Genomic DNA, 17,026 nt, shown 5'->3' with positions numbered 1-17,026 from the left:
TATTTTATTACTATTCTTTGTTAGTGTTTACATTCATCAACAATGACCCAGAGGCACCCACCAGAAGAATGGAAGCCTTGTGCTGGTTGGCACAAGGGGGAAAAAAATACCAAACCAAATAAAACCCAGGAAGACTATTTCTTTGCAATTTCTTTTGATACTAGAAACAACTGTGATAAACAACTGACTGGATTATTTGTTCTAATTTTAAGCATCCCAAAATCACATCTAAAATTAGGATATTATATTATTTAGAGGAATTAAAAGATATCAGTTCTTATACTCAATAAGGCTCCACTATCAAAATCAGAAAACTAACATGCTGATGAAAACACACCAACATGCTCACTCACCTGCTGGACTAGAAAAACACCTTAAGAAAACAAGAAAAAAAGCTGATCTTTTTTGTGTGAATTTACCATTTTTGAAAGGTGACAGACTGAGAATCCTAGAGATTCTCTATAAGATTGCGTGCTAGCCCAAAGAGCAAGCACAAATACCTCAGAACTGGGGAAAAGAAAATATACCTCAAATGTTATGTGAAGAAAGTGGTAATCTTCTGAAAAACTGCTTCTGATGACCCTTGCTTCTCTTGCTAACAAGGGTGCAAGTTAGCTTTTATAATAACAGCATATTTATGTGATGAAGACCACAGTCCACTTCATGTAGACCAAGGAACTACTAAGCTGTAAGACGGACCTTTTGGTACAATTCGATTCTGTCTGCTGAACTGCTGGTACAATCCAGCTCTCACAATAGTTCATTCAATGAAGAGAACAATTCCTCTGTGCCATGCCAAAATATAACTGAATTTTTGAACCTCCTGTGGTCAGTTTAAGAGAGTGTTGCCTTTATGGAACAGAGTAATTAGACTTACATTCGACTACCACTCAGCTGAGTACAGAGAGAGCACTCGCACTATCCTTCATACCAGCCTAACGCTTTGGATGGCAAGGCAAGTTTATTTTAATAAAAGCAATGCATGAAAAAAATTCATTCACTGAGCAGCATGTAAAACTTATTAACATAGCAACAATAAGTGTTTCAGAGGTAAGATATATTATCATCTAACCTATGTCCTATATGAAAAATCTGGAGCCTTAAGAAAACTTTACGCATTCTAGTGAGAAAACAAATGATAGTTTTTACCACAACGGAATAACTCACGCACTGATTTCTGTATGTCATCTGCTTGCAATAAATACCGTACGTACCTGGAATATGCTTAGCCCATCCAATGATCACCACCAGTTCTCTGTCTGCCAGGTCACAAAGAGTGGTAAGTGCTTTGATGTCACTGTCTGGAACAGTGGGGTCAGGCATAGCATAGATCTTCTCTGGTTCAGCCACCAGCAAATGGGAGACAATCTTATTATCTGTAAAAATGGTCCAGAACAGAACAAGATCATCAGTAGCATCATTCTACTTTTTAAACAGATGGTACAGATTTCAAAGTGCACAAGGATTTGTCTTAAGATACTGGACCTAATTAAACCTTCTGGTAACTTCACTGGCTTCTACACCTGGTTAGAGCCCAAACAAATCTGATTAACAATGTTTATCAAACCAGGCATATATTTTCTTAAGAAAATATATTTTATGGAAACTAGAAATACATGATCACCTCCTAGTACTGGAATACACACTTTGTAGTAATAAATTCATTTGTTATAATGTATTTCAGACCATGTGAATAGAACAGTTCTGCCTTTCTGTAATTACCTGAAACCCTCTCGGCTCCCCAAAGGCAGGTGTAATTTTTAAGGGAGTAAATACCCTAAGCCATTAGTCAGTCACTGAAATCTGCAAACTGTTCCAAAAGAAAAGGTCTCAGGACTTTCTCAGTGCTCATTATCCCTTATGTCTTATATTAAAATGTTAAGAATGAATCTGTACTCCTCAGGGCCCACACTGAGAGAAAAGCAGAGTGTTGTCATCTATTTGCTTTTCAGTAAAACACACAAATTTAGAATCATGTATGAACTCAGCTTCTTTAAGTACAAAAGAGCCAGTCAGGAATAGCTATTAAAATCAATGAGGATGAAGAATATAAGATTAAGGAAAGTATCAACAGATATAGACCCTACCTCAGAAAACTGGTTTTGTGCAAAGAATTATACTTTATCATATTCACCCACTGGTTATTTTTATCTAGATAGTCTTTTCAGTCATGCGCTTTTATATTTATTTTTTCATCCAGATGACCTGTGAAATCTACTTGGAATAATCATTTAAGTTAAAAGGAAAAGTGAAAAAAAAAAGAGTAGAAGAGCCTGGAAGATTTACAATACAGTTTTGCTATTCTACAAGTAGGATAAACATAAAATGAGCATTACATCCACATGGAGGCACAATGGAAATATCACTATACAGGAGCCTGGCTTATTACTCTGTGAAGGCAGAACTGAAAAAAGGGAAAAGGACTAATTCGTTAGGCATTCTAATACAGGATACATTACTACACTTCCCAATATATTTATGTTTTACATTTCATGGTAGGTACATCTTGTGACCTGAAATGCACCACCAGAATTTAAAGCCCAAATAGCACCCCTTATTTGAATTTACACTGATCTGTTCCCTTCCTTAGGATAAAGAGTCACGGCACTTGACAGAATCAGTATTCTCCCCTTTTACATGTAAGTGAAGGGGTGGACCACACTGTCCTCCTGTGGGGGAACACGATGGGGATGTGACTTGCCCAGGAGCGTCAGAGCGGGTCCCTACCAGCCCATGACTGATTTCCATAAAACACTCACTTGATTCAGATTTCTGATACTTTACTGCTCTTGTGTGTCAGAAGTTGTGATATATGTTAGCTCTTCATAAAATAAGTGCAAGAGCCAACTGGAAACCATCACATCAAGCATGTTTTATTACAAGGGGATATATTCACACTTTATATGAACTACAGGAACCATGCCAACTGAGTAATTCTTGATCTCAATATTCTACTGATTATCAAACTGATTAATGAGGAATTCTATTCTTATTTAAAGATGACAGATGGTAGTTTTAACTTATATTGGCAAGCATCACATTTTTTATATCGTTTTTTCATATCCTGTTTAATTTCACACAGAAAACAGAATCTTTTTAAGTGAGAAAGATAATATTGCTTTTTTCCAAATTCTAATATTTTTACATGTATTGAAAAGTACAATACATAAATTAGAGTTTCTTAATATCAAAACACATGTAGCTGAGGACATCAACTTTTTGGGTTTTTAACCAGTGACAAATGCATGAAGAAGCACTGACATTCCCAAGTTCTGGGGTTTTTTTCTGTTTGTTTGTCTGGTTTGGTTTTGTTCGTTTTGTGTGTGTTGGGTTTTTTCCCCCTGCAAACAGAAGAAATGGCCAAAGAGCCTCTTTCATTTTTTCCTATTACGCCCCACAGGAATGGCTTTTTGTAGATCATTCAGCAATATTGTATGTTTTGACTCAGGATTTACAAACTCTCAAATTCTTTTTATTTTCACAATCAAAAACACCTGCAGGCAGGCCATTAGACTCCATGGTAAAGCTGGAAAATCCAATAAAGGTGAGAAGTAGGTGTAGGAAAGATCCTCCAAAGGCCTGTTCTTTCTCTCTAAAGGGAAAAAGGCTACCTGTATTGGAGCATGCATTAGTATAGACCATAGGAAAATCTTCAATGTATTCAGAAAACTCTATCACTTAGGAAACTGAATAGCCACAAGCACTGTTTCTAGGTAAATCTTATTTAATGTTTCCCTAATTAGAATCAATAGAACCCAATTTTCATTCCTGTGTCTTTGTTAGGCACAAACTATCAGTCAGGGTCCAGAAAATCTCCCAGGTTACTTCCACACAAAACCAATTCAACTGTTTCAAGTTTTGACACTTATCTGAAAATTAAGTTTTATAAATGTTTGTTATAAAAATGTTTGTAATCAGACAAGCTAAGGAAAATGAAGGGAAGCACTTAGATAATGAGTAATGATTTATACGGAAGTTAGTTTATCTCAGACAAATGGAGCTTACAGAAATTGGTGTAGTTATCGTCTTAAAGGTAACATAATGCACTACTTTGCAGTAATCTTGGGTTTACACAGAGATTCTCATGACTCAATACAATAGTGTTAACCTCTTTTCATATTAAAGGGCTTGGGGGTTGGATTTTTTTTTTCCTTGTTTGGGCTTGGCTTTTTTGGTATGCTACGCTATCAACATTTCTACTCAATGACAATATCAAGTAAATGAAAACCCGACAATCTGTGCACCCAGGAAAACTAAACCTCTAATGAAATTAAGCATTAGAGTTTATTAAATTTTATTGTATTATCAGAAAGTTTTTATTATAATGTGCAAAATCTGCTTAGTGCAGCCCTAGATTGTATTTACAGAACGGTGGGACAGCTTATGGAGGCTGAGTAGAAGATGCCAGATTGGACAATTGAAGGAATATAATCAGCATAATGTTTTTTGGAAAGGCAAAAGGAAACTATGCCATATGTTCACTTAAGCCTTAATTTTATGTAAAACTGGCTGTTTTTTCTTTGACACAGCTAAAATGCCCTTTCACTTAGAGTTCAAAGACTGTTTATTTGATCTCCAGATCCCCATATGCTCAAACGTATTGTACACAGCACTGTCCCCTACTGGGGAACATGAACGGAAACAAATTCCATTTTCCACACAGCCAGGTATTTTCAAAAGCCTAAAACTGGCAAGTGTGTTGTCTGAGGTGTAGGGGCAGGGGCAAATGAAAGACAAGGAAGAGTTTGCCCTCCTTGTTTCTCTGGCTTATTTCTCTATTTTAGAAGCAAATTAACCTTCTCAGCAGGAGCAACTGGACTTGTGCTTTCTCGTTCTGAATTTGGAAGAGTTTAAAACACTTGATACAGCATGTATGCATTTGCAGGGTAATACACTAGCCTCTTGCACTACAGCTATAATGCTATTAAATTTACTTCATGGAATTAGTACAGTCGCTGCTTGAGTTTATATAAGCTGCAAAGCAAAACCCCTAACTATTTTTAGTTAATCGCAAAGAGGATGGAACTTGTATTTTAGCAATGAGATGATCAGCGCTCGCGCTCTCCTAAATTCAGCCAGGCAAGATACAATCAAGGACACTATTAAAACATAACAAAACAAAGCAAAAAAATCCATAAGGGTACTAGAGCCCAAACTACCAATTTATGCTTGTTATTAGTGCGGCATATTGCTGTTTTAATCTAATGCTAGGTAGTGTATTAATCTACTGGTATAAATTAATGAGGCTCTTAATGCATTTTCATTGGGAGGCTGAGCAGTCAAACTCATTTACTTAGTGAAAACTACAAAAATCACTTTCTTGTAGAATCTGAAACTAGAAGCTTCAATGAACTAATGATCACAGCATGAACCATTTTATGTACCAGTGAAAATAAAGATAACCTGTAAATGTAAAATCTGCACTGCATAAACCATGCTTTTATACACTTCCACCTGTAAAAATATTCTTTGTTCAACTCCACTTGAGAAAGATGAGCATATTTAAAACAAAATATGTGAACAGTTAAATGGATATAGTGTTCATAGTAACGGCTTCTGACCAAACCCTTGTCCCAGTCAGAAGCAGCTTAGCAAACAGGGCTAGGAGTCAATACCTTGTGTTCATAGAGAAATATTGTATATCTGGTGTACTCACATGGCTTTTTTGCTGGCTGAACTAGCTGAGGGTTCAGGTATGGGCTGTTCTCTGCATCTATTCTGCGCTTGTACTTCTGGCGACCTCCACGTACTCTGTCTAGGCGGACACCTATATTGGGAAAAATAAGCAAACATGTCATTAAATATATTACGAGGATGCCTTTCAGGTAACTATCTTCTATCTCCCGCCTTCCAATATTTATTTAAAATGTATGTGTAAGTCAAAAGATTAATTTTAGAAAGCAAGGGAAAGCAGCACTGCAAGTATTTGCAAACTGTTTAGATTTTCACACATGCAAGACTAAGCATACAACATAATTTCCTGTTCATTTAAAACCATTTGTTCATTTTTACATATTATTAAAAACAGCTAACAAGTTCAGTTTCCATTTGAAAGAATCTGATCTTAAGCTGTCTTTGCCAGAAGCAGAAGTTCAAAGCTGTAATAAACAGCATGGATACACAAGGCTAACATTACGTGTAGAGAAGTACAGTCAAAACCAATGCATTTAATTAACATGACTAACATGGCTAGACAGTACATAGTAAGTATACTTAGTAAAATAAGAACAGACACGTTGCTTAAAGACCCGAAATGGTTTATGAGGGTTTGAAAGAAACTGTGTGGATGTTCACTTAGATGTCATTAACGATGAATTATAATTTGTGTTATACCTCCAAATTGTTCATTGCTTCAGTAAAGCATTCTGCTACCTGTTTTGTATGGATATATAAGAATTTACCTTCCTAAAACAAGGTGGAGCTGCTCTCATATACAAAATGAAAAAAGGAAGGGAAAAAAAAATAAGGTAGGTCCTATAAAATCATGAAGTTCCTTCGCACTCACCCAGGCAGATTCCCAGACAACCAGGATGAACGTCAGTATAACCAAGTAATAACATAACACTCAAGTTGAAAATCTCAGCACATATGCAGGGCAACAGGACAAGTAATACCAAGTGCAAAATTTGTCCCTTATGACAAGGATTTAACTGGACAAGAATGCAAGGACGCATTACGTATCAGTGATCCCTGAGAGCATGTAATACAGTGCAGCTCACTTCCTCACTTTTCATTGTCTACTTTAGCTGTCCCCCCTCTCTTCATCTTTTCTACTGCCATTATTCTGCCCCACTCTACTACTTCCCATCTCCCTGTTCTCTCTCTTGCAGGAAATACCTCCAGAATGGGTTTCTGCACGGCACAGAAGCCACCGCCCAAGCCGTTACAGTTTATGTGCACAGCAACAAGAACACAGCACCGAGCTGACGAGTTGCCCATGAACCTGACCAGGTAACACAGTCTAGTTACCAGGAAACATCTTTCATCCTCAAAAACCAAAGAGGATTGAACAGGTTTTGGTGAAGAAAAGCCATTTTGCTGAACAGCCAGAAACTCAAGGCCAACTCTTGCTTTCTTCTTAATTTCTGTTTTGCTTTGTTTTGTTTTGTTTCTTTTCCCCTGTCTATTTCCTTCTCTCTAAGCTGGCATTTAAAAAACCCACACCAGAATCCTCACTAGCTGAACCAAGGAAGACGGCAGCTTACAGACCCAAGTCTTTAGTGTCTGTAAATATACTGCAGTGAATTGTATACAACAGTGCTGAATGGCTTTTGCTCACCAGGAAAGTAGATAGTCATCACCTGTATTTAACATTGAAATTTCATTTGGTTTACTGCAGAAGACTATAGTTATTTCATTCCCTGAAACTCAGGAAGTACATTTCTCACTGTATGTTAACAATTCTATTTTTGTGAATCACACAATATAAATAATAAAACCAATGAACCACATACTCAAACAGGTTGGTGTATAATTACAAATGAAATATTTTATATGTTATTTACCTCTTTCAGTACCAAATTTGTGACCTATTTGTGGGCTAAGCTATCTTATAAAATTTAGAGTGATTCAATCATCAAAGTATAGTTATTTTTGTTTTCAGAATTATACTTACAAATGCATGAACTACAACAACACCTCAAAAATTGATATCAAAAGGCTTTTCAGAGTTAATGATGATTCAGTATTCTCCACCCTTGAATTGGGAGTTTGAGCTACACCTGAAGCAAATGCCATCCAAGACAACACACCGCTATAAAAACACATAGCAAAAGACAAAGGTTTGATGGTTGAATATTCAGAAACAGGGAGAGGATTAGAACAAGCCACATGCAATATTGGTGGGATTACGAAAAAGACTGCCCAGCAATTGAAGAAAAATAGACAGAAAATGATTTCTGCATAATTCAGATGCCATCCTTCTTTCTGCTGCAGAGCAGATTTCATAGTGATAAAAGATGGATAGCATCAGATAGAAGTATGTTTAATCAAAAAGTAATGGAACTGTAGCTTAAATTAAAATAATATCAATCTACCAAGATGAACATTTTTTTACCTCCTTTGCATTTGCTAATATACACATTCAAGCCATGCACATACTCAATGGAAGGAAATACAGATGAGTATCACAATAGCAAAATTATAAATAGATCCATGTATTCAGCTGCTATACACAGCTATACCTATAAATACAGCTACTTTCTTTTTTAAAAAGAAAAAATAGAATTCTAAATAACTAAGGAGTAACAGTATTATACATTTTAAAATTACCTAAATCTATAATTTAACTTATTCCGAAGTGAAAACATTTTTGATAGCATAATACCAACAGAATATAAATTACAGGTTTATAACCCTTTCATTAAAACTGATACAGAGTTTATAATAATTTTAGCTCCTTAGCTTTCCTTGTTCCTACTACCATTACAAAGTAGGTATTTTAGAACAACTAGAACACCACCCTAAGTGGTGTTTTGACTCTCAACACTCTTTACAGAAGTAAACAAAATGCAAGACACCATTTAAGAGTGTACATCCATCTGATATTCCATAAAAATCTGGAGTTTGGCAGATGGTAAACTGGAATCCATAGGTTCCTGTGTATATGCATGCATTTTCCCCTGTTATTCCTATAGCTTGTATAAGCGAATTCATTACATAAAGGTATTTTTATCTGCTCTCAAGAGAGTAACAGTTTATGCCTTCTTTGTTAGAGAAGAAAGAAAAACAGTGTCCTCATTGATACTCATTTGCTGTGGGAGGGGCTTAACATCTCAATCACAGAGGTAATTGCTATAATTCAACACATGCTCTGTACTCAGACCATTAAAGTGGATACCGCGGCATTTAGCTACGGTACAGGGAGAAGCTAGGTAGACCTCTACTTTAATTCTGCTGTGCATGTGGCTTGCCAGTCTTCAGCAGCTCCATTCACTCATCCTATCAGACCTCAATCATCAAGTGCAAAGAACAATATCCACCCCACCTACATAAACTGATGGTACATCTCTGAATGAATTGCACTGTGTATATTATCACTACATTTTTTTACGGTCAAATCATCTACTAGTGTCACTGAACAAAGCTCCACTGAACACAAGCAAGCTGATTCTCTGCATTTCCCACCACTGAATTTCATTTTTAAATTCTTTGATAGAAAAACAAAAGCCCAAATGAGAAGAACAGGGATGACCACGGCGGCTCTAATGTAGTACAAACAGAAAGAACAGGCCTGCTACCAGTCATGAGATGATTTCAAAAGTCAAGTGCAACACATTCACTTTATACCTCAGGGCAAGTAGGACTCACAAGCTCATCTGTTCAGGAGTGACGGGTAGTCACACATTTTGACCTAATTTACAAAGCTCAGAAGATAAGGATTAGACTAGAACTGTACTATATGGAGAGATGGAAACTATGTAAATCAACACAATAGCTGTTTTTTAAAGGCAATAATTACATATACTAATCCAATTTCTCCAGCTGGCCTCAAGAAATAAAAATGGCCTCATAGTTACTATACAGGTTTCTATAAAAAAGGTTCACCTCCTTGTTCCTCACACAATCTTTCCATTACTTTCTGACTGGTGCAACATATTACCAGAGATTGCCCTTACCCCTGTGTATCATTCTTTTTGGAATTCAGGTCCTCAGTATGACCACTGTATTTAAGAGCGTTATCTACTTTCCGATACAGATCCAAGCCATATCCACTACCTATTCCTTTATAATCTACCTCTCTTCCTGTTTTCCATTGCCTCCTCCTCACCTCAGCTACAGGTCTCCAATGTTAATTTGTCCACTTGTCCCACAAACATTTTTGGCCTTTCCATGGAGCTCTATACCCACAGGAAATCCCCAGGCTAATTTGAAAGGCTTTAGTTCGATCCTTCAAAGCAAGACCTACCAACACCAGGACTTTCTGTAAGAAATTGCTTACTACCTATAATTGAGGGTAGCTTTTTATTTTGGTAAAAAATAAATTAACTTAAATATGAGTTAATATTTGAATACATCAAAACTCCCTCTCTTCCTTCCAGTATGCCAGTAAAGAACAGGTTTGAGATCAGAAATAAAGCCACAATTTTGACTTCCTATGGAAATTTCAAATACTGTGTCCCCTGCTTTAGAGATTTATGGCAAGCAGACACATTCTACACCAATGCTGTTCTGGCAAGCTCCACCCCTAACATAGCACTCTATGTATACTAAATATATACCTATATCAGTTTTTGAGATCTGTAACTGGATAACGATCCTTATTCTACAGACATCTGTAAGATTCCCAGCATTATCTTAAATTTTACAGCGCGACCAGTAAAGAATGGATACCTACATAACTGCATCTTACCAAGTTTTAGAGGAACATCAGTAGCAGAGGCAAAAAAAACCAACCAACCGAACCAAACGAACCAACCAACCAAAAAAAAACCACACAAAAACCCCCAAACAAACCACAAACAGCTTAACAACAAAACTGGAAAGAACAAAATGAATTTTAATGGCATACAGGTTCTGATATGGTTCTCCTTTGGGACAACTGGTTCACTTCAACCTACTGTGCTTATTTATAAGATTTCTGGGTAAGCTTGGATGAATATTATAAACTCTAGGTTTTGCATTTATTCACATAGAATGGGAAAAAGTTAATTTTTCCACCACAAATACAGACAGAATGTATTTAGAGATAAGAATGCACGGTCATCTAGTAACTCTTCAGACAATTCAGTAATCTCTATAGTTTGAGATTAGAGAAGTGTGAGGCCAGTGCATTAATCCTACAGTCTGAAACACCTGTAGAGGAAAAAATACTTCTACTTTAAACCACAAAAGACCTCTCTCAATGTACTAGAAACATGAAGGAAGTAATATAGCATGAAGAAAAAGGATAATATGAGCTATCATTTATTCTGAATCTGCATATTTGTTTTATGCGTTGAATTAGAAAGATGCCAGAGAGCTTCTGAAATCAGTTTATTATTTGGATAATACCATGTGCAGGTAAAAATTCAGCTAGAGATGTAAAATATGTGTCCATTAGGCAGGCGATATTTTGAAAACAGAGTCCTAAGTCATCAAAGAGGATAAAAGCTATGACTCACATTAAAGCTTTCCTGATCTACAGCTGAATTAACAATTAGCAGGGGAAGGCTTTAGTGTTTTGTCTTCCGATAGCTATCTGCACTATTAAAATCACTACTTAGTGGAGCATAGAAAGTCTAAAAATCATCCTCCTACTTTACATTCAGTCAGTAGCAAAAAGTGTTTGTTAATATAGGATAAAATTGGCTGTCCTCAAGAGGTGCCTATAAAACAACTTAGTTCAGGAACATACCCATGTAATGGAGTGAAAGGCAAAACAGTGTTTATTACTTTAATATCTAATTTGCTCTGTGACTATGAATAAATTGCTTAATTTATCTGTTCCTCTGACAAAGATTTGCAACGATCAGTTTATTATTGGGAAAAAAAAAAGTATTGGGCCAATGAATACATTTTATGAATTTCTCAGGTTGAAAAATCTAAAGAGAAAAATATTGCTTTTGTAAAACAAGTGTTTCAAACCAATGTTTCATTTCATATATTGCTCATGTTTAATAATTAAAAATGTTTCTGGGCAACCAAATGTAAGTCACGTTTTGGAAGATCCATTTTTTTCTTGGGAAGAGAAGGCCGGATTTTGGCAAAGGAGCCGAAAGAAAAAATTCTCTTTGCTTAAAGCTCAGAGTTTTTTTCTTCAGATTGACAAAAGAACTGATAAAGGTGTTACTTACACAGCTCAGTACTCAACCTCTCTTGAAAGGAACATTAACTTTGCATGAACTAATCATCTACAGACCGAATTTTTGTGCACTCTCATTTATGCATTTAAACATAAAAGAACATGCATAAAATCCACTTAGTTTTCCCATGCAAATGAGGTTTTGTGTAAATAAATTCTATTATTTCTTAGTACAAACGACTTGCATTGAAGAACAGTCCATAAACAAAGATGTTCACATGAAGAAAATGTGGCACAAAATGTTTAAAAGTACTGGCATTGCTTTACATTTTTAATGGTTCCATATGAAGCTAAGTATCCTAATCTGTGACACTCACAAATACAAATTAGGTCACACACAACAGGTGACAAGTTTTAATTGAATGTCTTCTGTCTGCAATTCTGACAAAAGGTGAATGGAAATAAATGAGTCTGGCAAGACAGCCCTGAGCCTTACAATACCCAATATCTCATTATTTTTAAACAGCTATCTATAAACTGATGCTGACAAGCCTTGAACCTTTTATTTCTGTTCACAAAGAGGTGAATGTGCAGAAAGGAAGAAAAAAGAAAAAAAAGAAAAACAGGACGGCTCCTCTGTTGCATTAAACATGCAATACCCACTATTAGCTCTCAAATATTACAAAATAATACCTATTACACTTCACATAAAAACTTACTAAAAAATCTGTTTATTTTCTGGGAGAAATACATCTCATGCACTCAGTTCCCAGTGCCTAAATTTGATCTCTTCTGAGCATTATACTGCCAGAACTTCATTAGAATTATGCTAGACTTACTGATTTTAAAAAGACCAAAATTAGACAACTCTTAAATATAGGCTACAAAACTTCCACTTCTTTTCCTTCACTTTTCCGAAGTGAGGAAGAGCCTATGTTGCAGCAAAATGTTCGTATCTGTAAACTGGAAAAAAAGGAAAAGTGATACAGAACTAAGACTAAATACATAAAGCCATGATGTTTCTGAAATAAAACAATTACCATCACATATACTTCTCTCCACGTCACCTGGATTACTAATATACTAATAGCTAGTGTGCAGTGCAAAATACTGCAAAAGCTTTTATGAATAACACAGAAAATTCTGTTGCTAATTGCACCATCAAATTTCACATTAATGTGCTTATGTATCATAACCATACTATATAATAGTGTATGCCTTATTTTTTTAATTATGCGTATGTCCTAGGACAAGGTTTAAGAATAAATATACAGGCAATCTATCACTAACTAAACACCACAGCTCCTACCTTAATTTATTTAAATATAGTTACACAAGATGCTGTCTTGTTTCAGAGTTCAAATTACAACCAACTTAATGAAGTGGAGCTTGCTGGTCTGTAAAGTCATTACTGCACCAATACACTTGTAACCATTACTTTAAAGTGACAAGCTTAGACTGGGAAAGTCGGCTTGGCTGACGATCCAAGGAGAGGGCAAGGAACGCCAAGAGACAGCAATGTCAAAAAGTTGGAGCAAGGCCATACCAATGCCTGAAGGTCAAAAGCTGGCCTTTATTCTAGATCTCCTCTCTAAAGTTTATAAAGAATTCAAGAGCTATGCTAGTGACAACTCTAATGGAAAAGAAGCCTAACTGAAGTTCTGGACCATTTGCTGGCAACTCTCAAGAGAGATATGGGAAGATGGAAATGAAATGCTTTATAGTAATTGGACTGTGAAGTACTGGTAGCATGAATCAAGTTTTCAATACCCTTTTCAGATACAATAATGTGCAGTTTCATGATATTTCAGTTAGTGACTTGGATGATGTGGGATTCTGGAATTAATCTGAGATCCAGAAGTCACAGGAAAGTTCTTAATAGTGTGAATTGAAACAGGTATACACATGTATAAAATCACATCACTTCTACTGGGACCAAGAAAAAGCTTGCTAAGAATTAGGATTTCTGTCTAGAAGAAGTGATTTCATCTTGCTGGAACAGGACCAGAAGAAACTAAAAGATTACTCTCATCACACTAGAGCTTTAAAACGGATGTACAATTCATTGAAATATTAAAAGTTCTTAACCCTAGAACACATACTTCCTAAGCTCCTCTCGCTTCATTCTCTTTTCTTCTGTTTTGATTTTTGTCTTGTGTTTTGTTTTTTCCTTTGGGACAAAATCTTTCTCACCTCTCTCAAGTAGCAGCCAGTCTGTACTGAGCTAAACAGTACAGGAGTAAGATGAACAAAATTTATTTTTCAAATTGCACTCATCTGGCAAAGTAAGAGAGACTTATCTTTTCGGGTAAGGTGGCTTTATATTGTCATTTAAGTCTAAATTGGCCTTAGTGCAAAAATATATGTTCTCACACAATTTTTGAGTTCTCCAAGGCTTATTTGTGTAAACACCATTTTGACATTGTCTTTTCTCTTAGGACACCCACAACAATACTATCTCTGCAATCTTTCTCATATTTATATATTGAGAAAGGATGAACTACACTTTTGGTGGTGAAGCACTACGCAATTCTTCCCTGGTTTTGTTTTATTCTTTAAAGAGGAGGACAATGATTTGTGGAACCTCATCAATTTCACAATTCATCCTTCAAGCTTCCTCAAAAGGTATGGCAGAATTCTGAACTCGTTCCCTTTATCTTCTGCACCCTGTTTTACAGCACTGCAAAATCTAGACCAAGTGGCACAATAGGAAAACAGCCCAAGAAGCTCACACCATGTCTCAGCCTCTGGTTGAGGCTAAATCATTTTTAGAAGCAATATATTTTATCATGATTTATAGCCTAATTTAGCATTTTTACCCATATATAAGACTGTATTGGGAACTAGAATATCCAAAGTAACTCAATGAGTGCGCACCAGCCTGATGCCATTAAAAAAATAGGGTACTTTTAAACCCAAGTATCAACATTATATGAAAATGGGAGCTTGGAAAATGTGACAGAAGTTCTTACATTTTAGGTTTACTCTGCAGCCAAAGGACAAGCATTCTATTTTTCATATTGTTGTTTTGTTAGCAATTTTTTTTCACTCAGGATTAGATAGAAGTTACACAACAGGGGTCTCCAAGTGCTCTTCCCATGCAATTACAGGATAATTCTAACTTCAAGATAAAAGAGGATCCTACATGACTAGTTTCAGGTGTCTTTGGCAAATAACATGGCTTTTCTGTACTTTGCTCTTCCTGTTCACGTATTGTAACTTTCGGTTTCTTAAAATCCTGCTCGCTATGAGAGTGCAGTTCAACAGTGGCTTATATGAGTTCATAGGGCAGATGGCCACATTTTATGACTCTGAGGAATGTGAAATTACTGGTTCCTGCTCCCTTTCTGACTTCTCTGTTAGTTGCCTACTTTAAAAAAGGAAATCTTTATGTGCTACTTATGCAAGAAAAAAATCAGAGATCTAGGTTAATATGTTCAGACTGGAAGGTACTGACATACCACATCACAGCATCTTCCTGTGCAGCATCGTTCCTGCCTCAAAATCTCAGAGTTAATGCAGAAGAATAAATTTATGGGTTTTGTTCATTTGTTTCATTACTTGCAGTGGGTTAAAGCTGTGATTGTTCAACAACAAAACTACAACTTCAAAATTCAGTGGCTGGATGGCCATCAAATCAAGACATAGCATTAACAAAATAAAGAAAATAATGTAAAACCCCCATGTGGCCAAATTGCTTCCTGTTAGCGTTATCTTGTAGTTTAAAGCATTGTGTTGAAAGGTGGAAACATCTATTATGGTTACTGGAGGTGGAATGTAAAAACATTCCAATGTGTGCAGCTTAATGAACACTGAGAAAAGAAAGCACTCAGGAAGAATGAATTTGTTTCTTTCTCAAAAAGAGTTGGGTAGCAGTGTATCTAACGATGAGTATAAAGGTTAAGTCTGTAAAAAACCCTGATAATTTACTCACGAAATAGTATCCAGTGATCAACAGAAAAAGCAATTAATCAGACAAACACTTTACAAGCAATGTTCTATAATTTCTGGTCATGACAGTAACAGTTTCAGGAAGTCTTGCAAGAGCATTAATACAGAATATTTTCATCTACAATGTGCTACAATTAATCTGAAACTATCTTCTGTTCCCACTACCCCCCGGGTATTAAGGAATGTTACTGATGTGTCCTTAATATTAATTCCAATTGTTTACTCAGAGGCTAAATACAGTAAACTGATTTTTAGTTCAGAATTAAAGTAGAGGGAAAAGAGGTTGTTATTATGTAATAGTGTATTTCTAAGAGAATGGTGTTTTATCACAGCCCCTCATGGTACAAATTTGTTTGTGTCTGCACATACATTCTCACATACATGAGAAGTGTTCAAAATCAGAGACTAACCTGGTTCATCAAATCAGAATGTTGTAACATTAAATCCCCAGTGTGTGTTTGATTAAACATCAACTGTTTTTGAACTTCAGGGTGAACCACTCAAAACTGCCTTGGCAGGAAGGGATTTTATAAACGGCCTTTACCGAGGCTCACAATTCCATCCACAGAACTCTTCTCAAGAAATAAGTATTTGTATTTTATACAAAGTACCACAGTGTACAAACATTTGCCCCAACATTTTCCAGAATATTGAGAATACTGCAGATATCAGTGAAAGATCTGGTTGAAGGGATGCCATCACCTCAACTAAAGCCTTTACATTTTAAAATAAATACTTGTATATTTACATAACAGTATGAAACAAATGTTTTTTAAACAATATCTTTTGTCTTTATGTTATATTTCCCCTACATCAAAGAATTCTGCATACATGAGAATCAGAAAGTGAAACTGGGCAGAAAACAAAAAGTAATCGACTTCTTGATGCTAAGGTTAAGTGAGGAGCAAAACAGTGAATAAATTTTTTTAATTATTTAATTTTATGATGGAAGACTCGAGTCCTTCAATTGAATCATACAGGGAGATCTATGCAGTACGTAAAGTATCAGGTCTGGTGAATCACTGTAAGATTAAAAAATGCATACAATTTTTTGAATCTTCTAATCTTCACTTTTGTCCCTTAACACAAAAATGACTGAAATTTTCCTCTATATACAGATTTTTAAAAATCCTATTATAATATCTGGCTTTACCACATAAAGCCTGAAAAGAACACCAGATTAAGCTTTTACAGTTCCAATAACAATCATATATATTCTGTGCTTTGTCTTGGTAAAGCAATGGAAAAGAAAATGAAACACAGGGAGTTAACAGGCACAGGCAAAGTTCTGTGGACATAAATGAAAAAAAATCTACATAAATCTTAGTTTTGAATTTTAAGTATTCTCCTGAA

The 17,026-nt window shown here is 35.8% G+C and overlaps 1 protein-coding gene across 17 annotated transcripts in view; it reads right to left on the bottom strand.

Moving 5' to 3' along the window:
- The window catches only part of ESRRG (estrogen related receptor gamma), a 403,168-nt gene that overhangs the window by 46,943 nt on the left and 339,199 nt on the right, over positions 1-17,026 (bottom strand). For all 17 annotated transcript variants that reach the window (XM_065834216.2, XM_065834226.2, XM_071805980.1 and 14 more), the window contains 2 exons: positions 5,657-5,767; positions 1,215-1,376 (listed from right to left, as the gene is read on the bottom strand). In XM_065834216.2, the coding sequence (XP_065690288.1) occupies positions 1,215-1,376; positions 5,657-5,767 (273 nt within the window). The remainder of the gene's footprint in view (positions 1-1,214; positions 1,377-5,656; positions 5,768-17,026) is intronic.

This window comes from Patagioenas fasciata, chromosome 3 (assembly GCF_037038585.1).
Source record: "Patagioenas fasciata isolate bPatFas1 chromosome 3, bPatFas1.hap1, whole genome shotgun sequence".
Taxonomy (NCBI): domain Eukaryota; kingdom Metazoa; phylum Chordata; class Aves; order Columbiformes; family Columbidae; genus Patagioenas; species Patagioenas fasciata.
This window is presented reverse-complemented; position numbering and strand designations above follow the sequence as displayed.